This window comes from Corapipo altera, unplaced genomic scaffold (genome assembly GCF_003945725.1).
Source record: "Corapipo altera isolate COAL_440 unplaced genomic scaffold, ASM394572v1 101, whole genome shotgun sequence".
In the NCBI taxonomy this organism is placed as follows: Eukaryota; Metazoa; Chordata; class Aves; order Passeriformes; family Pipridae; genus Corapipo; species Corapipo altera.
In genome coordinates this window covers 1,075,026-1,100,126 of record NW_020884984.1, presented here as the reverse complement: position 1 = coordinate 1,100,126, position 25,101 = coordinate 1,075,026, and the positions used below count along the sequence as shown (strand labels likewise).

Sequence of the window (25,101 nt, the reverse complement as noted above, 5' to 3'; positions counted from 1 at the left end):
AAATACCATGTCTGTGGTCCTCCTGTTGGCTCTGAAACCACATTGGCTTTCAGGTAGAATTCCTTCTGCTATGGCAGGTATTAGCCTGTTCAAAAGTATTCTTGAATCAAAAACATACAACAAATAAAAATAATCATGTATCTATTTTCTTTAAAATATATGTTTCTCTTAAAATTTAGGGATCTCTTAAGCCAATCTTATGATTCTTACCAGGCCTGTGACTCAGATTTTTAAATTATTTTTTGTATTTTAAGTTTATGCTCAAACAGATTTCGCCTGCCCACAGACTACCTCCCATCTGTTCAGGTTAATGGGTTTTCTGCCTGTGCTCAGAAAGGAGCATATTGCGGGATTTGAGAGAGGAATTTTATCTCAAGACACCACTAGTCCTTGGAGTCTACTTAAACTTGGTTGCCAGGACTACTCCATCCTAGGCAAACAGGATAAAGAATTTGAGATCGTCTTACAGAAAAATGAGAACTACAGCCTGCCTACAGAATGAGAAAAAAGACAGGTGTGATAATGAAATGTGAATTTTGGATAAACATTGTGATTGAGAAATGTTCCAGCTCTCAAGTCTTAAATACATGGGGGGGGGGGGGGGGGTGTGAGTTGGAAGAAGGGAAATGGAGGAAGAAATTGTGAATCCAGAAATGAGACAAAAAGTTGTAATACCTTTTATAGGGGGATAGTACCAAAAAATCCCTCAGTAAAGTCTAAATCAAGTGATGCATTTGATATTGTCTCATATTAGAACTGAGAATTAATCAGAGTATCATAATATTGTGGGTTTGAATTAAGCCCTTAAAAGAACTGCTTTCTTCAAGCTGTCAGTCCGGAGAATATATTCAAAATATGGTGATTCTCACAAGTATAGAAAGGATGAAGAGTTTGAAGGCTTGACCGACTACCTTTGGAGATTGTGTTTTAAAAAAGTGATTATTTAGAAACAGTCACATTTACTCTTTCTGTTATTTTGAAAATCCTTCCCTTCCTTGGCTGTGAATCACTCCACGTTTGTCTCTCACTCCCAGCTTGGCAGTTTGGATGCGGAGGTCAGGTGTGGTGTTCTCAGTCCCGCTGTGCTGGCTTGGATGCTGCTGTTGTGTTTATTTGTGCTGCTGGGAGTGACAGAGTAATTCACATTCCTCTGGGCTTTTAGGACTCCTTGGAATAGCTGCATAGCAAGGCTTTGCTTTGCAATATTTCTGTTCCTTTGCCTACTCTGGCTATTGGAATGGCAGCTTCTTGGCAGTGTTACAGCAAGTAGAGGTTCTGTCTGTGAAATGTGTTCTGGGAGAGGTGAGGAATGAGCTCACCGTGCCCCAGCCCAAGGGACTGACCCTGCTGCACACTGCGGGCTGTGCTGGGGCGCGGGGCAGGGGTCATTAAAGGCTGGGGAACATCTCGGAGAGAAAGGGCAATATCAAACCCTACCAGTTATCTCCTCCTCAGCAGCAAAGTGCAAAAACCACCTCAATTTGCAACAGTGGAAGTGTTTTCAAGGTGCTTTTCTAACGGAATTGTGTCTGGATGTGCAGCAGTGATCTTCTGGTTTCTGTCAGGCTGACCAAGGAAATAGCACTGCTTTGGAGAGAGCTGCTTACGTTAATTTGTTCCTTTCTGAGCACATATATTGAAAATTAGGTGTTCTGAGTTGCTTTTAGACAAACTGTCCTACACGAGGAGTGTGTACTGAGGGTGATGTGGTAGTTTGAGGAGAAGTTATCGAGGGAAGGTGGAGACAAACAAAGGTTCAGCCATCAGTGTGCCCAGCTGTCCTGTCTGTCACTGAGGGTCATTGTCAAGATGTGGGCACAGTCCTTGATTTGATGAGAAATTAAGATTTAATCTCTTAAAAATTATGAAAACTGGGTAGTTTCACTTTATTCTTTATTGTTTATATAGATACCTAATGATAAACTGGACTACAAGTGACCCTGTGTCCTGTTCTTTCCTTGGGATGAATGATGCAAAATAATGGTTATAAACTGGTACTAAGAATTTCCCAGTTTTCTTTGTCTCACAGTTTTTGATATCTAGACCTGTCTTGTGTTCATTTCTGAGTACAAGTTTCCACTTTGCTTTCCCTCTAAGGCTACCTTGGTGAGCTTGTTCCAAGAGCCGTGTACGAGCCAAGGGAACCACAGGGGTGTTACATTCAATAATGGGGGACTACAAAAGACTCTCCCACTGGAGGTGCATCTTACCGGTTCCCCTTCTTCCACACACAGCACAACTTATTAAGTGAGATTTACTGTGCTGGGAGAAAGAAAAACTTAGGAAATCTAATCTAGCTGTTATTGATTTAGTAAATAATAATGCATTAACATTTTTTTAAATTTTTTTTTTTCCAGTCTCTCATACTGAGGTAAATTGTAAAAGAAAAAGGTGGTGATGGCTTTTGGCCATCATTTGTGCCAATGTGTCTTGTGAAATCTGCACTGTAGCTTGGGTTGTGATAAATTCACTTGTTTTATTGTAATCTAAGGTACATCTGAGAAAACACCTCAGCTATTTCTTTTCCCTCGGAAGTTTGCAGAAGCAGAATTAGAGCTCAATATGTAGCAATAGAAAATAGATGGAAATTACTGCTCAAATTACCTTTCACTGCTCCGAGTTTGTTTACAGTGATTAATATTCCAGTTTGAAATTAAACCATTACTTTTTAATAATTATTTTTTGATTGGCAAATTGGTGAGCACTTGAAACTGGAATATTTTTTCCCAGTGATTTTCCAGAGCTGCAGCTCCCGGCAGATGGCAGTGCTGGACTGGATGTAGGTGAGAACCTGCACTGGTCTGTTCTGATGAGGTATCAATTCATGCAGAAGCTCTGATTCACTTCAGGGATTCATTATTCCCTAAATGAGACATTGTAGAAATGAATCTTTGTTTTGCTTTCCTTTTCCAGGAAGGTAGTGACAGTGAGCATCCCAGGGAAGTCTTGAAATGGCTGAAGATACAAAATAATGTAAAGAGGTGTAGGATTTTTGTCTTAAGTAATCCTGGTTGAATTGACAGAATTTGAAATGTATTTAGAAGAAATGCCCATAATCCTGGGATCCTTCATTAAAACTCACTAAGATTGGTTCGATTGCCCATAAATCTTGATGAAGGAATCTGTCCTTATTTGCTTTATACTGTTAGTGCATGCTATGACTATATTATCAAAAAATGAGATCCACTCAATAAGAAATATTTTAAAAAAAACCCCAAACCCACAAAAGTAGTATTTCCATTCCTGTCTGTAACTCAACAGTGCAAGTTCTTTTTTCATTACCTGCTGGACAATGGAACACAGGAAGCAATTCATGAGAATGGAGAAACTCAGACTACAGGAGCTTAAAATAAAGTTAATGAACATAATGCTCACCAGGTTTGCTGCTGATTGCTATAGAAAATAGATGTCGTTTCAGAAAATAAAGTCAAAGAAACTTCTTGGGATAAGAATGAACCTCTAAAGTGAAAAAGGAAAAAATACATAAAATACCAACTTCAAAAGTAGTCATAAATATTTGCTGAGTTGCTTAAAAAAATTAACAACCATGTCTGCAAATCCTGTCGAATTTTCCTTTGACTGTGCTGTTAGGAGCTTAGGGATTACTTGCTCATCTTGTTTGTTCTAGGTTTTTTCCTCATTCACAAGTGAAAAAAGAAGGATTTTAGGAGAAACTGGCAGTGTACCACTCTTTGGGATTTTGATAGGAGAGTCTCCTCAAAACCATCACTGCTCTAACTACAGACCAATTTGTGTTGATGCAGTAGCAAACAGCCTTTCTTCCTTAAGGAAATTAAACTTGCAGTCTCACTCTGAATGCTGTTGTTTGTTCATGTTTTGTTTACTCCCCAGGATGATTATCCTTGCCCAGAGTCATAAATTCACTCGTGAAATCATTTCCCGCTAACTCGATGCAGATTCGGGTGTTACGTAAGGAGGGCTTGCACATGCCTGCCATGGGCTTTGCCAAATGGCAGTGTGTCCATGGGAAAAGCACTCCCATTCCCTTCTCCAGTGACTCCCATCCAGATGAACCCCTGCCATGGACTCCAGACTTGTGGTTGCCCAAGGATGCATTAGTAGCAGAGAGGTGACCGACAGCATAAACCAGCCCCTTCCCGCTGGGGACTCACAGGGTGGGTGTAGCCCACAAAGTGACCTCAGTTCATCTGCTGAGCATCCTGGGCTAGGTGCTCTGGGTCACCAAGGGAGTGTAGGGCAGTCTTTGTAAGGCACAGCTCCTAGAGTAAAGACCTGCTGAAATCTCTGAGATTTTGGAACAGGCTTTGCTATTGTGTGCAGAAGAGAACAAGTCCTGTTCTCACCCCTGTAGTCACTGGGGAAATTAATTCCATAAATGTGAATCCTTCGATTATGTAATTATTGCAACTATTGCTAAGCATGACTATATGTCAAAAGAGAATGTTTGTTTGCATTTGAGTTGCTTCATGTCTGTTACACTACCATTTTTTAGCAGTAAATCTCAGGTTTGACAGCATTTAGTTGTGCAAAGCAAACAGTGCTCATCTGGGAAGGGAGAGAGATGTTAAAATCCTGCTCCTGTTCAGCAGTGGCCTCTGCTCCTCACAGCTGGGAGGGCTTGGGGCTGCTGGGGCCTTGCACAAGCCTCGTTGGGAGATTGCTGCTCAATTCTCTGGCACGCTGTTGGATTTCCAGCTCCCCAGTCTGAGGGACAGTGGGATGCTCCATATTGCTTCATATTACTCCTCTACAGGGCTGAACACAACTCGAGTGAGACACAGCCCTTGCCTAGAGCAGCCCATGCAGTGGTACAGCAAACACTTGGGATAGTGCGGGACTCATGATTCCACTGTTCATGAAGCACTACAAGCTCAGCTCACCTTGTTTTACAAATGATGAGGAGGGTGTGAGCCATTGTGGGATTTTGTATCATTATAATGGATAATTAGACCAAAATGAATGTGTCTCTCTCTCACAGAGATGTTTTGTTTTCAGTTCAGCTCCTAATTAGATGCACTGTGAGCAGATGAAGTGTTTGCACAGCTGTCTCCAGAAATGCCTGTCAGATACCACTGTCACAAAAGTCCTGTTTCTCATCTGCGATGGCTCCCCCTGTGTCACAATATCCTTGAGGCTTGGGGTCTGTTTTGTGTTACAGATCCCAATAGATTTAGTTGACTTTTAGCTTTTTGGACTGTTTTCATGTAGGGATTTTTAAAGTCCATATTTCCAAGGTCAGCCTCACCTGGGAAAGGGGTAGGTAATGCTTCCTGTCTAGAGTATGAATTGTGGGGCCAGTTTACTGTAGTGAAAAATATAATTCACTGCCTTCAGCAGTATTAGAAAATTCTTTTGTTCCCTAATCTGTAGTGGGAAGCTGAATAAAACTCAGGAACACAGGCTCTTAGTTATTTAGAGAATATTAGCTTTTTAGAGAATATTGAAATCAATAAACCAAACATGAATATTTGAAGTACAGACAAAATTATATATGATTGTACTTTAGAGTAAAATATTAAAATACAAGGTGGTTAGATTAATTTTCTAACATATTTGGGAAGCTTAAACAAAAGTGAAAAAGTGATAATGGCAAAAACATTTTCTGTTTTCTTAGTATCCATTTGCACTGAGAATTATCAGTTTAATGTAATTCCAAGGGCTGTTGTAACTTGAGCACCTTGAAGCAATTGGGCTTTTGTGGCAGCATTCTGGACCTTCCTCTAAAGCCAATGGGTAGATAAAATGCATGTTTCTGAGGCTTATTCTTCCATAATAACTGATAAATTAATATTTTTCCTCTCCTCAGTGCAGGGCATGAAATCCTTCTTCCCTTGTAGGAGCAATTGCACTGGAGATACCACCCACCTTTCTGATACACTGGGAATCTTGCTTGGAGTCAGAGGAGACTGTCATGAAGCCAATGGAAACTGTGTGTGAGAGAGAGAAAAAAATCCCACCTTAATAATATTCAGTAATTCAACTGAAAATAGGAGAAGTAGCATGGAAAGCATTGGCAATTACAAGTAATTTAATCCATGTTGATGTCAGTGATTAATTTCCTTGTGGGTTGTTGCTAATGCTGCGTTAAATACATGGAGAGTGTTCTTACTATTGCTGTTAATATGCTTTTTCTAGTAGATTTAAACTATTTTCAAGTTGGGTTCATGATACATGTCATACCTAACACCCATCCCTGAACCCAAGCAAACACCTGACTTATGATATTGAAATATTCTCACTGTTTCCAGCCAGCTCCTGTGTGGGACTCCTGCCTGGCCCTGCTGCTCTTGCAAAGAGAAGGTATCCTAAAGCTGGTAAAGCCAGGATGATCATGGATCTATTTAGCTATTTATCTAATTTATCTGTTGACTGGAAACAAGTTTTTAGCCAATCTGATCTACATTTCTTCCTACAGAAGAGGGCAGCAAAAGCCATATGCTCTTACAGCATCTCAGCAGATGCTAAACTAAGATTAAGTTTTCTGATTGATCTGCTCAGGGCAGCGCTTGACTGTCTGAAGTATAAACATAAAAGCACAAGTTTCAGTTGCCTGGAAAAAGTTGAAACATCAAATACTGTTTTACACCACTTATTTGGGCTCTATTCAAACTGGACCTCTAGTGTTTCTGCAACGTGACACTAGTGATAGAATTGGAAGAGACTGGAGCTGTGTGATGGAGATGAAAGGATACCTGAGCCAGAGATAAAGCAATTGCTGATCTGTGAAAAATATTTTTATCTTCAGCTCATTGAAACCTAGTTCAGTATTGGTAGAGTCACAGAAGTATTGCTACCAGGGTGTAACTCTGTGGGGTTCCAGGTGGGGACAAGAGTACCCAGCCTTGCCTGTGGCACCGGTGGCACTCTCTGCCAGGGCCAGGGTGTGGGTGTGTCTGCAGGGAGGTGTTCTGGCACTCAAGGCAGTCCTTCCTTCTCCCTGGGTCTGGTCCCTGCGTGGGGCTCAAGATTTAAGGTCTGACATGAGGACTGAAGGTTTGATGTTGTACTTCAGCTGGTTTAGCTCCAAGGTCTGGGTGAAAGGTGTGCCTCTCCCACTCTCTCCACACATGCATGACTTTCACTCTTCCCTCTCCTTCTTACCCCTATTGACCAGTTCATTCATAACCTCATCCACAGGACAAGCTCAGAGAGGGACAAGCTGGAGAGGTTTTCAAGATACAGTTTCTGAATTAAGTGCTGGATCGTCAACGGTGAAAATCCATCCAACGTGTTGATAGCTCAACATGTTATATATGAGTGTCTCATAGTGTCTCCAGGCATAAATGGTTCAAATTTACTTACCTCACAGAGTCACATGTCTCAGAGGTATTTGAAACACCTTACAGAACTCAGTATAAATAGAAAAAATAGAAGACAGATAAATTTCTGCTGAAGATTTTATTGACAATATGGATTCAGTCTTAAAGATTCTTTCTCTTCGTTCTAGTTTATATGGCTTTTCAGGAGTTGCCAGAAATTACTTCCTGGCAGTGTAAAGTCTTTTAGGCTCAGCCTATTTTCTTTATTTCAATAAGAAAAAAGTAAAGTAACATATCTCTACATTATATTTCTAGATGACTTGGGTTTTTTTCTATCATAAATGGCTGAATTGTGGGACATTTTTGCCACTTCAAGGTAAGTTAGCATGCCTTCTATTCTAAACGGTAGGGTTGGTCGTGCCAATCTGTCTTGGTTATCAGCAGATGAGTTGGTAAGAGTGAATTTAGTTGGTAGGAGACTCGGAAATGACTTTGTTAGTTCAGTCTGCAATGTAATTCCTTTAGTAGATAAGATTAAGGAACTTGGAGCAGCTGCTGCAGAAGACAAAGTTTGAGTCTTCAGCACTGAGAACCCTTAAAACCTCCACCAGGATTCAGAGCAGTAGTATTTCATAATTTGGCTAGTGATGTTTATGTGTATAAAAGTTGGAACTTTCTGTTCATCTCATGAATACAAATATTTTTATGACCCTGACCCTGGGAAAATGTAGTAGTCCTTCTAATGAGTCTAACAGATTTGGAAAAGGTTATAATGTGTTGCATCACATATTAGGTCTTCTACTGGTGAGGGAATGAACATTTTTTAAAAGATTCTCATTTGTCATCTAATTTGCAAAAAAAAAAAGCCCTCACAAGTTACATCATGACATAAATCTTGCACAGAAGTAATGGGCTAATGGTAAATATTACATAACCAGAGGTGTGGGATTTTGAGACATTACCAGTGTTTGGGCATGAAAGAGGATTTGTTTCACCTTGAGTGGGCTGAAAATGAGGCATTTTCAGTTAAGCATGCTGCTGAAAAGACCCAGAAAATTTAAGTTCAAATGAGAGATCCAAGGGTAGGAGGCACTTTCTTCTTCATTAGATCTCTAGAGAAAACACTGTGTTAAGGCACAGAGCAGAGGGACCAATAGAAGGGCTCTATATTAAAGCCACAAATATGGTTTGGGGGCTTAAAAGAAAAAGATGACTGTGTTTTATTAAAATTTCATCATCAGAGTAAAGGAGATAGCATTCTGATACATGCCAAGGGATGGGAGAACTTGTTAAATAGGGAAGGCTGCTAATAAAATAGGAGAATAAAAAAGGGATTGAATTGGAGATTATGGAAGCCTCTGGAAGTGCTACATATACAACTGTTGTGAAAAAAACCCCTTTTCTAGCAAGAGGGATATGCAGCACTGGCAGGGAAATGGAATAATTGCTGTTTAACAAACTTGTGTTCTTTATTGCTAGATGGTTTATGCTTTATTTTTAAAAAAGCTTTTAGAGCTGAATCTCTTTGGGCAGCCTCTCTACTGTCTGGGCAGGAAAGTCCTCCACTGAAGAGTGTTTACTGTGATTTTTCATGAGTTTAGCCATCCCTGGTGAAGGAAGTGGGGAAGGGTTTGAGGGTTCAGAGCCTCTGCAGAGGAGGCTGCATGCAGGACCTTTGGTTTATAAGCAGGTATTTAACAAAGTTCTTTACTCCAAGTTGCAGAAGTGAGGGAAGGAAAGCCCTGTTCCAGAGGAGCAGTGCTGCCTACAGACCTTTCCTGTGCCCTGTTCAGTTTGAACTGCTGCGGTAACTGAGCTCTCATGGTCCCCAATAAAAGTGGGCAGATGAGTGATGAAGGAATCCTCTGACCTGACAGAATTAGCTGTGTCAGAGGTTCCAGGGTGAGGCCATCTGGGATGACTCCATCGTGTGCTAAGGTGCACCAGGACCATAAGTGCTTTGTTCCCAGTAATTCTCTTTCCATAGATTCAAATTGACAAGATTGTTACAGGAGTAGCGGAGACAGTGATTTCAGATGAAAACACAGAGTGAAGCCTGAGACCTTACTGGCAGAAGCACTTTTTTTTAATGAATGCTCTGTTTTCCCCTTCAAAAGGCCAGACTAGGACTGGGAGTGAAGAACTGCATTGGTCGTGTCATGCCTGTCATACTGAATTTTTATGAAATGAATCAAGTTGCAGGTGGGGTTTCTGTGAGTTGTCATCTCACACTGTGAATGACTCCAAAGAGCAATCCTTGTGTCCTTGCCATTGCAGTGCTTCTCCTGGATTCCAGCTGAGTGATTAACAGCAAAATGCAACTGGCCTGATACAAATGTGAGCTATGGAACCTGTTAAAATAACCTGTGCTGTTTCAGAGCCAATAAAGTGTGCTGCTGTGCAGATTTACAGGCTCCTGGTAATGGAGATTATCATTAATCTGATGAAATCCAACTCAACAGGGAGCACTTCTAAAGCTAGAAGTCACACATTTGATGTGTTCTGTCATTTATTTTGTGGTGATGGTCTCCTTCTTCTGAGGCAATTTCTGCGTGAAGTAATAGCTTGAGCAAACATGTTTTATGTGAGAGTGAAATACTGGCTGGGTCAAGTGCCAAGAACATAACTTCACATTGCAGAAACAAAAAGAACGTGTTTGAAATCCAAATAGGTCTTTGCAGAACTCGAATAACACTTTTAAGAGTATCGTGGTCTATAAAAGGCAGGTTTTAAGTAGAATGCTTATATTTTGTAAGTCTTCTATCTATCTCTTGTTGCAGAAACGTGGAACAAGTAAATAAAAAGAAGTCAGCATGTTTACAGTATTCTTAATATCTTCTTCTATTTAGTCATGATAACCTCATCAGAGCAGTTCCAAAGGGTGAGTCTTATTAGCTTGGCTGGTTGATTGGAAGTCAACATAGCAAATGTTGGTACTCTCAGATCAGGAGCACATTGATGTTGAGAGAGATTCCCACTGCTTTCAGTAGATTGTTGTTTAATTCACATCAAATGAAAATACTGTGCAGATCTTTCCATATACTTACTTTTTGTAACAGTTTCTTATGGTTTTCATGTATTTACAAGAGTCTTCTCTTTTTTTAATTGAATTAAAGAATCAGTTATTTCTATTCAGATTTGAAGACTGATCTTGCTTTCTCTTCAGCATCTGTTCTGTCATTGAGTGACACAACATTTTTTAAGTCCAACGAAGTCTGGCTGAGTCTGTGGCATTACTCTGCCAGTATGTTTACATGGATATGGTAATTCCAGTGAACCAGTTATCTGAGCATATTGTGTGTATTTGGATGTGTATATGTACATCACCTTGCTTGCAGTGAATCCCACCACCTGTTTCCAGATGTTGGCAGTGTGCAGTTTGTGTGCTCCGGAGGGGGCTACTGATCTAAATGATGGACAAACTTTTGTCCTGTTGTAGCAATTATTGTACTATGATTATTTTAGAGCATACAGTCTTCTTATTGATCAGATCAGTAATTAGTTTTGACTTTAATAAAGGCTGTTGCTGATCAGCTCATCATTGTGTTAATGCAAATTGTAGTGGCATGACCCTACTGTTGATTTTGTTGTCAGTCAAAAGTACCAGCAGTTTTAATGCTTCATTTATATGAAATGGAACCACAATGAAACCAGATTGGTCTCATGGCATAGTAAAATACTGTGGAAAAGTATGTAGATACTGTGTAGTGGAAGAGGGAAATATATCATGCCTTTTTGATATATTTGAAACACTTTTAATGATTAATGCTTAATTCATTGTCCTTGCCAAAGTTCTGTGAGTGGTATGAGTTCGTGTTAGGCTGCATCTATGGCAACTGCATATTCTATAGTTTAATGTTAAATGTACAAGGTTTTCATCCAGGAAATGAACTGTGAAGCAAAAAATGCATAAATAACTTGCATATATTTTGAAAAGATTCTGACTGGAAGAGGTCACGCTGGTGACTCCAGTAGGCAGCATCCCTGCTAGAGCTGGGCTTTGGAGAGCAGTGTTTGAGTTTCAGATGGATAATGGCACCACTTTCTTTCCTTCTCCTGTAAAATGTAAGAAATCATCAACAACAGGCAGCAAGTGTTCCCTGAATTGGGGCATATTTGTTTTTTAACTTTACTCCTGCTGACAGTTCGCCTCACAGGAGCCCCTGTCCCTGAAAGCTCTGAGAGTTGATATGCAGGTGTTCTATGCTCAGGACCAAGAGTAATAAGGCTTAATAGGAATTTCAAACTACAGTTGAGTGGAATTCTGTAAATTCTTTGACTTTTGTTCCCCATCTCCCCACAGTAAAAAAAAAAAAAAAAAAGTAAGTATGTAATGAATGTCTTTACGATAGGATTGCACGTTCCTTATATTGAGAATGGGAAATTCAAGTTAAGCAGGGCATGACTTCATTTCCTAGGTAGAGTAAATAAAATGAAAGTTAGATTCTATTTCACAGCAGTTTCTTAGAATTTGTTCTGAAATGCCTGAGTCATGAGTCTGTAAGTTATTTTTTTGAGATATCAAGATAAATTCTTGCAGTTTTTTGCTCAACATTTGGAGAATATCATGGAATATTATAGATTTTTATAAAACTTGTTCTTAAAGCTGCTTTGAAATGAAGTCTCTAAATGATTAAATTTTGCATTTGTTTTCAAACCCCAGATTGCTTAACTTCAGTACTTACTATTACTGTTTATTTTCAAAGCTGAAGTCATTTGTTGAAAGGTGAATCATGTCAGAGTTTAGTTGTTTGGAGGTTGCCTCATCTAAATGGTGTTTAAGTAGAAAGACTGAATTTAAAGGAATAGCACCTCACTAATTAATAGTTAACTAATATTTTCATTATCTCCTTAACCAATATGTGCACTGGACTTAGGGGTAAAGAGTAGAAGAGCCTCCTGTCTTTGGCTCTCTGTGGTTTCCCAGTTCCAGTTCCTTTCTGAAAGAAGGAATCGGTTGCTGATATTTGTTAAAGTGAACGTCGGGGAAGGTTTAATCTCTGTGTATGGCCAAGTTACAATTCAGCTTTGAAGAAACTAAGTATTATTCTAAGCTTATTTTTCAGTGTTCAAGAGGCAACTGTACCATAATGTAGCCAACATAATTCTGTTTAAATTAAGTTTGTGTCATGTGATGTCCAATAATGCATTTACCTCACCTGTTGCTGCCTCAGAAATAAAATCCAGGAGCTCATCCTGTTCCCAACGGGATTCGGCAAGAACATTGCTGTTAAATCCGTGGGGATCAGAATGGGAGTTTTAAATATTTTTTGCAATGGTAAATCTTAGTTTTTCAGAGAGCCATTAGACATGTCTTTGTGAATTGGATGTTTTCTCCTCAGGCAGATGTGGTGTTATCTTTGATCATGAGACCTTCCTCTCTGGTCTGGCACAAATAACCTGGGTTATCCTGCCTCTGTTAGATTAAAATGGTCCAGCTGATACTTCAACATAAACAGCACTATAAAACTTTAGCCAGGTACAGACGTCTTCAAAGCTTTCCAGAGGTAGTATTCATACTCCCAACATGGGATTTCAAAACAGATTTAGAAAGAAAAACAAGTGATCAATGATATTTCTGTAAGTTACACTTGTGCCACAGGATATTTAACTTCTACTTTTGATGGCAAAAATATTTGATAACATTCAGGTAAGTATGCACCTCCTATGATTACACAATGGATTTCAAACTTCATCTTGCATGTGTATTTATTGCAAGAATGCAGTATAAACCCATAACACAAATGCTTTCTTCCTTGTTTTCTTCTTATCAATTGCACATTTGTACAGAATGGATTGTTGAGCAATATTTTAGTGCGTGATTTCAGTATAAACACCTTCTTTGCTTTCTCCCATCCTTTATCCATAACACATAAGATATCCTTAAGAAATATGCTGCCAAAGGAAGTATTGCCAGTTGTTTATTACGAAGTTTGGTTCTTCCACTATTGAAACCAGTGGTGAAACTCTTCTGGCCCACAGTGGGAATAAGATTTTCCATAAGCAAAAATAAATTGTTTTAATGTGTAGTATGTATTACTTTCACTGGTGAAGTGGACTTTGTGTAATATAATAGCATTTTGTCAGATGTTGAAAATGGGCAGTTACTTTTTTTTTAACACTTGAGAGGGTGTTCTGTGGTGTTCTGGTTTTGGATTGTGCAACAAATTTGTGCTTGCTTGTAATAGAAGTGGGAAAGGTACTCTAAGCTTTGGCTTGAGCAAAGAAAGTGCAGAGAGACTGAGCTCATATCCCTTTTCCAATGTCTGAGTGTTAGAGTAGTTCCCTTTTATCAACAGATTTACCTTGTTTTGTAATTTCTCTTTTACTCCAAAGCAGATCCATGCCGCCTAAGGGATACAATGGACAAATTCCTAGAAGAATGTCATTTTTAGACCTCGAGACTGGATCAGGAAATTCAGTTATGTTTTATTGCTGCAATCCTGGCACGTAATAATTACTCATGAGCTCTCCTTCCCGTTAATTACTTCAACTCAAGTTATAGTCTAGAGAAAGGAAAACTGATCAGTAAACCAGGCACTTGCAAATTTGACAACAGTCTTCAGTACCTCTGATGCTTTCTTTAAAAACAACGTAAAGGTTCTAAGCACAGTGTTTCCAATAAACCATTTTTCTAAACCAACGACGTGGATAAAGATGAACATGAAGTGGTTCACATTGACATTAATGTCCACTGGCGCTGTTGACTTTAACAAGAGCAAGATTGCACCTGTTTAGTGGAACTCCTTTCAGATTAATAAATAACTGTGAAACATGTATTTCAGTATGTTTTAATATTTCAGTAGGTTTTCACTTTAACATTGAAAATCGCACTATGCTTTTTATCACAAAGTACTGCGTGATGGTATGGTAAGGATACCAGGATGTCAAAAGACAAAGAATTGTACATGTGTAGTAGACAGATACGATTGCTATGTATATATGTTTTTAAGACACTTGAAGGCCTTACGAGCAGCTTTTCTGTAGCTACTGATTACAGATACGTATATCCTTGATTTTCTCTCTCCCTTTTTTCCTGCAGGGCCAAGGCTTTTCGGGGAAAAAAGGTCCATGGAGAATATGACATAAAGGTTGAACAGGTAACTGAGTTAATCTGAATGTTATTTTTATATTTGTGTATTTATAGAAATACAGATGTATAATACACACCTCCCAGGAAGAATTGAAAAGGCATGTCAGTGTGGCTCTTAGGGACATGGTTTAGTGGTGGCCTTGGCAGTGCAGGGTTAATGGTTGGGCCCCTGATCTAAGAGGGATTTTCCAGCCTAAATGATTCCATGATTCTATGTGCCTATGTGTATAGACAGACACACGGTCTCCTCCCATCCCATGGGGAGGGAGTGACTGAGCTGCTGTGTGGGACTGAGCTGCCAGCTGGGGTTAAACCACAACAGCCCTTTTTTGGCACCCAGTATGGGCTCTTTTTACAGGATTTTGACCATAATTTGCACAACATGAAAAACATCTTGTATTCAAAAGTTGTTGCTTAGAGACGTTGAAGTTCCCAGACACTCCATGAATGACTTGTGGCATTTCTGTATCACTGATTCCTCACTCAAGAATATAAATGCACTCTGGTTGCAGTGCTAGTATGTGGGGTTTAAAAAACCTGTAACAAATAGGAATAAATATGGGGATATATTCAAGGTGTATTAGAATTATGGCTTTTTTATTTAAGCTGTGTATCTGAAACTGGGGAAGTAAATAGGTCTTTTACTTACTTTTCGTAATTTATTTACTTTTTCACCGCTTTTCAATCTTGAATTCTACAAATAGATCCTACTCTAAGAAGCATCAGTACTTAAACTGAGTTGTTTTGTCATAGAATTTCAAAGAGTGAGGGAAAATGATCGCTAGTTGTGTGGATCCATCTTATCTAAATTCACTGTAATAGCACAGCATCCATTCTTTACACCACTGAGTATCTGCTGATGCTCTTGGCTTGGAAACATGCAAGGCTTTGCCAGAGATCTTCAAGAGTTTTGAGGGAGAGGCAGGAAAAAGAAGACAAGCTGTTTTGTCCCAAAGTGCCATTCACACCTAGATCAGACCAGGCATTTGACATCACACACAGTCTCTTTAATAGGAACAAAAGCTCGGTTTAAGCCTGGAATTTCCTTCATATGGTCTGTTGTGGGACCAGAATTGCCTTTAATCAGTGAGAGACTGGAAGTTTCTGAACCACACTGATCACTTTGTAACACATCAGCACTGTGACAATTGAATATAAATAGTTATTCGCAACTGCTTCAGAGTTCCATTGCTGACACCAGAGCAGTATTTTATTTTACACTGCCTACAGCAACCTATCTTAACACAACAATATTTTCTATCATGTACTAAGCTTTTAAAATGATTTCTTATTTGGAGAGTTCAGTTGTCAGTCTGAGATTCAATAGGTGGTATATGATTCTTTGACATTGTCAGCGCTTACACAAATATTTCATTGTCCCACCGTTTGTACTGTTTTTAAAAAAACTTAAAATGTCCCCTGTGCTTAGAATGTTCTAACGCTGATCCCAGAAGGTGTAAAAGTATTGGGGGTTTAAAGAAGAGAGCTCTGTGCTGGAAATCAAGCCCATACTGCAGCAGTGGGTTTGGAACAGTGGTTGGAAGAGTCAGCACTCCCTTAACTGAGCACCAAATTGTGAGAGCCTCTCACAAATTTGACTGGGGAAGACTTTCAGTGATACCATTTTTCAAGAGGAGACTAATGAGGATTGTGACACTCTCTATTCTGTGCTGGTGTCCGGGACAGCAAAGACGCTTTTATTTATCCCCCAGAAGACAGTTGGCTGCATTTCAATTATTCTGCTGGGTAATGTTATTGTAAAGTGCCTTGAGAGTCTAAGCTGGTGAAAGACTGTGGATAAATGAAAAACATCCTGTCCTTTCCTTTCAAATAACTGTAGATTCAGAGTATGGAAGTGGTTCCTTTTAAATTCCACATTTCCAGTGTGAGAAGACTTTTGAAAAAGTTCTTTAATTGTGAATTTTGTGAGACAATAGTTCATTAGCACCAGATCTTTTTAAAAGAAGAATAAATGAATGTGAAGGACATAGAAAGGGCTAAACTATATGAAGAGACTCTAAATTCTATAAGACAATATTATTTTTATCCCAATGATTTTAATGCTGCTTTTGTGCGATTTTCTTCAAAACGTTGTGTAAACGTTAGGTCTGTTTGATAACACCATGCAAAGCAAAAATATAATCCCTACCTTTCTATGCAGACATGAACAAGTAAATCCACTTGCTACTGCTCTACAGGCCATTTTCATCAATGTTTTTGACTTTTTGCTTTATTTGGATTAGAATTTGTTCAAATATGATGTGTCATACTTGGTAAATGCTGTTGGATTAATGTCCTCTTGGTGCTCATTATATTTCAAAGGTATATTGTCAGCAGTTCAGACACTAATGCTTAAAATAAGGGACTTGGGAAAATAAAGGTAAAATAAACCAGACTGACTAATGTGAGTCTTGTTTTCATAGGCAGAATTTTCAGAAATCAACTTGATAGCCCATGCTGATGGCAATTATGCAGTGGATGTCCAAGTAATTCGAAATGGCACTAAAGTAGTCAGGTAAGAAAAACTAAACAGAACAACAACAAAAAAGCAATTAATGGCATAATGGGTGTATGTAAAAGGTGCTGAATGGTCTTTTTGAATGTGTGCAATAGGAGGTTTGACTGATGGTCATGAAAAACAGGGAAATAAAGTATCTGATCCCTCCAGGATGTCCTGCTTGTGACAGGAAGGACATATCTTGACAGTTTGATCGTAGGAAAGATAGGTTTGATTAAGAAGGGAATGAACTCCAGTATGAAGAACACATAATTGGGAAATAGGGTTATTGATTTAGGTTTTATATTTGCTTTGCAAATACACACAGTCTTGGTGATTCTGTACTTGCCAGACTTTCCCAGAGCAGTATTTATTTCCAATGTTGAATATTTGCTGTTGAAACAGGCCAAGGAATAACACTTCTCTCAGGCCAGAATATCACTGTCTGTTTGAAAGATTTCAGTTTAAATGCCTGAGATTTCCCAGTAGGCTGTTTTGTCCAAAAAAAATGATGCCAATTGAAGACCCAATAATTTAACATTATTTTTTTCAGCGAGGACATCAACAGCCTTTTCAGTGAGGACATCAACAGCCTTGTAAATGTAAGGGGAGAAAACGGGGTATGTCTGGGCAACGTAAAAGCTTAAGCAAAATTGTATCAGTCAGTCCTATATTTTATCTAAATTGTGAAATTGCTCCTATTTTGGCTGGAGCAGTTGTGTGAGTGAAGCATAGCAGTTTTTTGGCTGAATTGTAATCAGAAAGGTAGAGCCAACAGTGATCTTGGATTTTACTGCTCGTGTTTATCTGAGAGGTCAGGGAGCTGGACAGCATGTCTTGGATCTTCATGGCTTTGCACAACATCTGTCCAAATAAAAGATGTGAAAATTTTTACTCATTCATGTAATAAAAATCAGGGAAAAAATACTGAAAATAAGTTTATGCTTCAAAACTCACAACTGTTTAATCTGTTACATGTTCTAAAAATATTGCAGCTAAATACGATAACAATAATCTTGTGCCAAATCCACAAAATTATTTCCTTAGAAGAGGAAGAGATTTAATTTTTTAGGGTTGGTGGGATTTTTTACCCAATGATACAGGTTTTGGAGCCAGGAAATCTTGATCACTGCTCTTTAGTGGCTTTTCTGCAGGGAGTTTTCCAAAAAAAGAACAAAAATATTGAGGCCAAGTTAGCATGAAAACATTTCAATAGTTTATGAGTTGAGAACCTCCAGAAAACAGCATCTGCAAAAGTGTACATTTGTAGTTCATGAGAAAACTTAGCAAAACTGCTGCTTATGTCATCAGATAACTCTGATAATGAGATGACAAGGGATTTTGTAATCTCCTCAGATTTATGGGTAATTTATTTATCCAGAAAGAACTGCCTGAAGTTGATAAATGTCCCTCAAACCTGGTGTGAGATACCTGCATGTGTGTGTGTGTTTTGTGGAGTGAGAGGGAGATTGAGACATGATGGGAGAGCAGTTTTCTGTTTCTATGATAACTGGAGATATGTGTCATTAATTTGAGGTCCAAAGTGACCCTAAATCAGAGATTTATGGGCAGAATATTAGTTAGCAAAATCAGAACAATTTCAGTGACAAAATTTTTCTGTCTCAGTTTAGGGGGAAAAAAATGTGTAACAGGCACCTACTTGTTTGGTTTCTGTGAATGAAAGTCAAATCTTGAAAAATTATATCTTATGCTACATAAGGCTGAGGTTTTCGATCTTACAGGTGCTTGAGCCAGGCTTAAAATTTTTCTCATGACCTTTTTCTGTATCCAGTCACTGGCCAGCATTAATTACAGAACTAGAACAATTATGTGAATGTATCATATTCCTTTGAGGAGCTTTTGCAAAGGAAAATATATTTCTTTTCTTTTAATTTTTAAAAACTCCATTCCCTCAATTCCCCAATTGTTTCATTAAATGGGTTTTTTAAAGGACACTTTCTGTTCTTTTATTTCAAACCATGGTGCTGTCTCTGGATGTGTTATCCCCTTACCACTGTTTTAGGTGATAGAGGTGGTCTCTTTCTTTCACTGAAGGATCTGCCATTTTGGTTGTTAGTCCTCTAAGTATTAGAGGCTAGTAAATTGGATTTCTATGTTTCAAATTCTTGACACCGCACCATGAAACCCAGACCACAAATTCTCAGAGCTACGCTGCAAACACATCTTAGGAAACCTGTTTAAAGGCAGGCATTTCTTTACAGGTTTTGATCACTGAGCTACGGTGCCGTTTGAATGACTCTTGACAGCAAATCTATAATGTTGCTTATGCCAAATTGTGCAAGTCTGAACTGGGTTGTTTTTGCGCTGGCAGTGGTAAAACACTGGCACAGGTTGCCCAGAGAAGCTGTGGCTGCCCCAGCCCTGGAAGTGTCCAAGGCCAGGTTGGACCGGGCTTGGAGCAACCTGGGACAGTGAAAGGTGTCCCATGGCAGGGGGTGGAACAAGATGGGCCTTAAAAACTCCCTTTCAACTCAAACTGTTCTATGATTCTGTGATTTGAAAGCCAAGTTAAGAATCCAGCTAATCTACTTTGACTACTGCATTCATGCTGGAATCTCAAAATTGCTAAAGCAATTTTAAACATGGATTTTAGTTTGGTTTTCCTGGAGTGAGACCTTCTGAATAGTTTTGTGGTCTTCAGAGTTTCTTATTCCAATATACAGCTTGTATTTATTCAAGACATGTAAATAATTACTCTAATTTACCCCGTAGTTACACTTCTTTCGGGAGGTTGATAGCTTGGAATGCAGAAGAAACTCTTTCAACAGTCAAGTTTAGGAGCAAATTGCCCCTGTGCTGGTGGCTCTCTCCTGTTGCACTGTTTCTTGTTTTCCATAATCTTCTTCAGTAGCTAAATGTCAGGGTTTGAGTAAAGTGAAGGTGGTGTCAGACTGTTCTCAAAGGTGCAGGGTGATAGGGCAGGAAACCACACCCACTGCAGCAGGGGAAATGCTCATTAGATACAAGAGGGAAAAGAGGGCTAAAATGCAGTTGTAAGTTTAGAAATTCATTTTGACAGATCTCTTGATCAAAAGCTGAATTGTAATTATCTCCATTTTGGTGTGATGCCTTTCACCTCTTACTGTCTTGAAAACAGCCTGACAATAGTTATGAAAAACCTTTTTTCCCAAAAAGCTCAAGTTTCTGGCAGAGCCAATTGCCTGCTTTGGTTTTGATTGTCTTTGCTCAGAAATGGGAGTACACAAACTTAAGAACCTGCTCAGAGTTTATAGATGTGAGATTTTTATATGTGTTTTTCTTTCAAGAAAACAACCTGAAATCAATGATAATTTCTCTTTCCTCTTAATGGAGTCACATTATTGAGGAGATGCTGATGTTTTCTGAACATCAGTTGAAAAATGATGCAGTACAGATTTTCATAGAACCATCACAAGTCTTTTCCATCTTATAGCATTTACCTTTGGTTTGAGTGGTCTTTCAGCCCTTCTCTACCCCTCAGTTTTTCCCTTTTGAATAATTTGCTCTTGAAGGAAAAACACTTATTATCATTGACTATCAGCAATGTCTCTTTTTCCTGCTAGGTCATTCAGGCCTGACTTTGTCCTTGTTCGACAACATTCCTTCAGTATGGCAGAAAATGAGGATTTCCGTAACCTGATCATCGGGATGCAGTATGCTGGCATCCCCAGTGTCAACTCCCTGGAGTCCATCTACAACTTCTGTGACAAACCCTGGGTGGTAAGTGATGCACCCAAAACTTCTGCTCCTGCTGCAAAGCCAGATAGTGCCTTTTTTTTTGACTGCTGGTTTAGTTCCCCTTCGTGAATATTGACTGTCAGACTGCAGAGTTACTCTGCTGAGCGGTGAAGCAATAGTGAAAGAATAAAAAGTAAGCTTAAATAATTTTTTTTTTCAAAAAGACAGTGTGGAGACAGAGAGAAAAAAATCTTTGTAGTCCAACCAGTGATCTAAGTGTGGAAGCTAAGGGAAAGGCTGTCCCCTGCTAACATACTTCCTCAAGTGAGGAGAGTGTGTTTATTCACAGTTTGTCTGGGAAAAGCAAGCTGAGAATATTTTTCATATTTGTGGTTTTGAGCATAATTTAAACAGACTTTAGCCAGTGTTTTCCTTGTGCCTGTGAAATTTTGGGGGCTCTGCTGTACCAAGGAAATCTGAAGCTCCTCGTTTCCTCATTTCAAAGCCCTTTTCATGATCCTGTGCCTATGGGGTAGGAGTTGCTGCTTTCAGTTACACCTGGAGAGTCACTGCTCTTTGCTAGTTTTAGTGTAGGAGCCAATGCAGTTTTTCTTAACATGCTTTGTAGTGATGGAGGAAGAATTTGGTGGTCTTTTTGATTCATAGAGAACTGAACATTGTTAGCCACAAATTACCCATGGGGCAGTCACTATCCCTCTAATAGGTGCATTCAGCTGTCCAAGACCTAGCAGAATTTTAAAGAATCCCAAAGTTATAAATAGCCAAAATTTCGGGTTTTTTTCTCTGATGTCTGGGTAAGAAAAGAACAGTTGTCAATATTTTTCACACTGAAGAAAAGTTTTACTATTATACTTTTTATTGCCTTGAAGATGTTTATTTTTTCACATTTACTATGAAAATCCCTCAAAAAAATTGTCAACAGATTTGAACATATACCTTCTGGCAGCTAATTTTATTATACCTTTATGTCACAGCAAACTACTGGAGGGAATAAATAATTAATAGAACATTTATAACTTCTCAGAACACATAATGTACAGTGCTGGATTAATTATTTTCATAAATTACATTTTCTAGCTGTGTGGCATTTCTCAATGGCTTGATTCACTGTATATAATAAAGCTGGGAAGCAAACCCAGTAGCATTTATTTGAAATTATGATGCAATAAAAAGTAAATTAATAATTCCTCCTTACACATTGCCATATCTGTACCTTTGGGTTTTGCAAAAATTCTGGGGTTTTTTTAGCTGAAATTTCTCTAGTTTGTCTCAGAATAGATACGAGTGAAATGAAAATATTTTTCAGATGATCTTATTTTTACTTGAATATAGAGATGCTGAATATTTTTCCCTTTGGGATTTTCTACCTTGCCACTTGTACATCTGGCAGCCAAAATATGTTTTCTTTTAAATATTCAAGTTTTGCAGAGTTTCAGCAGGAGTCCATTTCACATCTCTTATGTTTTTCCTCTCAGAAATAACTGTTGTAGAGACATTTTAGCATCAGACAGGTCACATGCTCCAAACTAATTTCCTTCATGTTTTGATTATCTGCCCTAGTTCCCTTAAGTTGTTTTCATGAAGGTGTTTAACAGATCAGGGCCTGCCTGTGCCCCCACTGCAGGTCTGGGAACAAGGAGGTTGAGCAGCAACGTCCATGTGCTGTGACTGTGGCCAGGCTTGGCTCCACCACCCATCTCAGTCCTGGGTTTTAACTACCCATGACCATAAACTAAGCCTAGAAACCTGAGATTGGTTCCCTTTCTGACTATGTGGTGGCACTGTCCCTTAGCTGGGTCCTATTTAGAAGTCTGGACTTTTAATGGGAGCACAAAAATAATTTCTGTACACATAGAAGGGGCTTTGTTTGGCTGTTTAACCTGGAATATCCTGCCTTCAGTTCTTTGTGCTCCTGGGAGATGTAGACACAACGGTTTATATCCCAGAGCATGGTGAAATCTTCGTCAGATTTAGGAAAGGTAAACGCTGGAAGGAGACATACAGGCTGGTGGGATTGTTGGGATGTCTTGTGCAAGACCAGGAGTTGGACTTTGATGATCCTTATGGGTCCTTCCAACTCAAGATATTCTGTGATTCTATGGAGCCCATGCCCAGAATAGATACTGTAAGGGTAATTAATCCCTTGATTCAGCTGATTTAATGAATGTTCGAATATTGCAGCAGAATCCAGGCATTGTTGGTTTTGCCAATATCATCCTCTACCTTGTTGCATTACACCTTTCTCATACATCCTACCTGCTTGTGAGAAATCCCTGTTACAAACTGTTTGGGATGCCTGGGAGTGCACTCCTCAGTCTGCTGCTGTATTAAGGGTGAAAAGCACTGATGCTGCTGTGCTCCAACAGGAAGCACGTTCTGCAGTCTTGACATCCATGTCAGGTTTGCAATAGTGCAGGTAAGGAATCCCATGCTTGGACTTACCCTCCATGTGTCTTTCTGCACAATTCCTTTGTCAAAACCTGATATTTGTATGAAAGTTATTTCTATAAACATTGGAAGTTCAAAAGCCCTAGGAAAGACTGGAAAGGAGAACGCCAGATAAAACCGTAAGTAATAACATTTATTAATTTATGAGAAAGAGGTTGATTTTCCTGCAGGTAAAATTTGAGTGGCAAAAGTGAATTGCAACTTGGATAACAGCAGGGGAAAAAAAAAAAGGGTGTGCAATGGAATGGGCTTTTAAAGAATGGGAAATACTGAATGGGCAATCGATCTTACTTACACCAGTGCAAAATTAGAAGTAGTATAGAACTAGGAAAAGAAGTCTGGGAAGTTATAAAATGAGAATACAAGACCTTTGGTTTTTAAATTGCTGTTCTTCAGAGTGTCAGGTGTTTGATATTTTTAGAACTCGCAGCTCCAGATGCACAACATCCCTTTTCAACCCTGAGGGCAGATTCATAACCTGCATCACAAACTGAAGCACCTGCCCTTAATTTTCCAGCAGAACTCTTTTTGTGCTCTGCCTGCAGACACACCTGCGTTTCTGTGCATTTGCCAATAAACAGTGAACAAATTTGTATTTGACCTGAGTTATATTCTTGGAAGATAGGGTGTGGTGGGAAGATTGCCAGGAACATAATGAAGTCTTGAAGCTTGTCTTCTCTGGTGTCAGGACATACATAATTCCTTCAAATGCTTGTCAGAAGTTCAGAGCATTGTATAGCCCTTTGAAAAGCTGGGTGTGAGCAATATGGCAAAAAAAATGTTGAAATGGCTGTTTATGGTGAGATGTTTGAGTACTGAAACATATTCATGATTTGGGGTTGTCGCAGCGCTCGGGTGATAACACCACCTACCTCATGAAATATTCATGATCATGGCTTGAGATGAATTCCACTTAAATGCCAGTAAGAATGTCAGAAAGTTACTTAGCTAGGGGGAAAGTGTGAGTTTTATAAATAAAAACTGAGTTCTTTGTTGCTGGGTTCATGCAGAGCTGGGGAGGAACCTCGTCTGTTCATGCCCCCGTCTCACCACATTAGAATGTTTCATTGCAGTGTCACGTTGCAAGAGAATAGTCTTGTGTGTGACATGTCCCAGTCAAATGAGACTAAAATTTTAACTAGCTTAATTTACAGCTGCATTGAATTAAGGTGAGGCAAAAACTTATACTATCCTAGATGGATTCCCAATCCATCTTAGTTTCATTCATGTCTAATGTGAGCATCCTATTGTAAAGCATTATGAAAGGAAAAGTAAAGAGGAAAAAGAGCATAACTAATTACCTGAAGTTATGATTTGATATTATTTAAAGTAGCAATCTAGACATTTCTTTATTCTGTTTTCCTTTAGAAAACGTCATTCCAGAAATAAATGAGACTTTTCTTTACCAAGGCTTAAAGGTTGTATGTAAACTTTCTCACAGTACATGCTGTCACCATCCCTGGAGGGATTTAAGACATGTAGATGTGGGACTTAAGGGCCTGGGTTAGTGGTAGACTTAGCAGATTAATGGTTGGTCCTGGTGATCTTCGGGGTCTCTTCCAACCTATATGATTCTGTGGATCTGTGTAGGTGGGTGAAATAACCAATTGTGGAGGCCAGAAGTAGCTGGAAAATGTGATGATGATGTCAGTGCTTGCAGTAATAGGTAAAATTTAAGGATTCAGACTGGGGAAATAATATTTTAAAAATATGCTAGTAAGTGGAATTAGGAAGGGAGGGAGAGTTAAGTGGAGTACACTAAACGTGAAGACTCTGATTTACTTGTCAGGGATTGCAAGGTTCAATGTCCATGGCTGCTGTAGATAGAATATAGCTCTTTTTTTTTTTAATTTCAGTTAAGCCTGCACTGTGATGTACTCATAACATGCATTAAAGGAGCTGTATTGCATCTTCTGGGTTCTGAGAGATAAGTATTTCAGTACTGCAGAGACCATGGAGCTGCTGCAGCTGTATAGAAAAACTGTGTATGACTGAAGAGAAAGAAAATCCTCATAGAATCACTCCAATTCCATGAGTGTAGTTCTGCTTCCTTTACTGCAGAGGAAAAACTTAGCAGCACCTGCAGCTGACTGCACACGTGCTCTCCTGGGAGTGTGTCTTGG

General features: G+C 39.1%; 1 protein-coding gene across 1 annotated transcript in view; it reads left to right on the top strand.

Annotated features, from left to right (window-relative positions):
* The window catches only part of SYN2 (synapsin II), a 170,134-nt gene that overhangs the window by 48,271 nt on the left and 96,762 nt on the right, over nucleotides 1-25,101 (top strand). Inside the window, exons 2-4 of the mRNA XM_027666035.1 lie at nucleotides 14,284-14,341; nucleotides 16,758-16,849; nucleotides 20,395-20,551. Of these exons, the coding sequence (XP_027521836.1) occupies nucleotides 14,284-14,341; nucleotides 16,758-16,849; nucleotides 20,395-20,551 (307 nt within the window). The remainder of the gene's footprint in view (nucleotides 1-14,283; nucleotides 14,342-16,757; nucleotides 16,850-20,394; nucleotides 20,552-25,101) is intronic.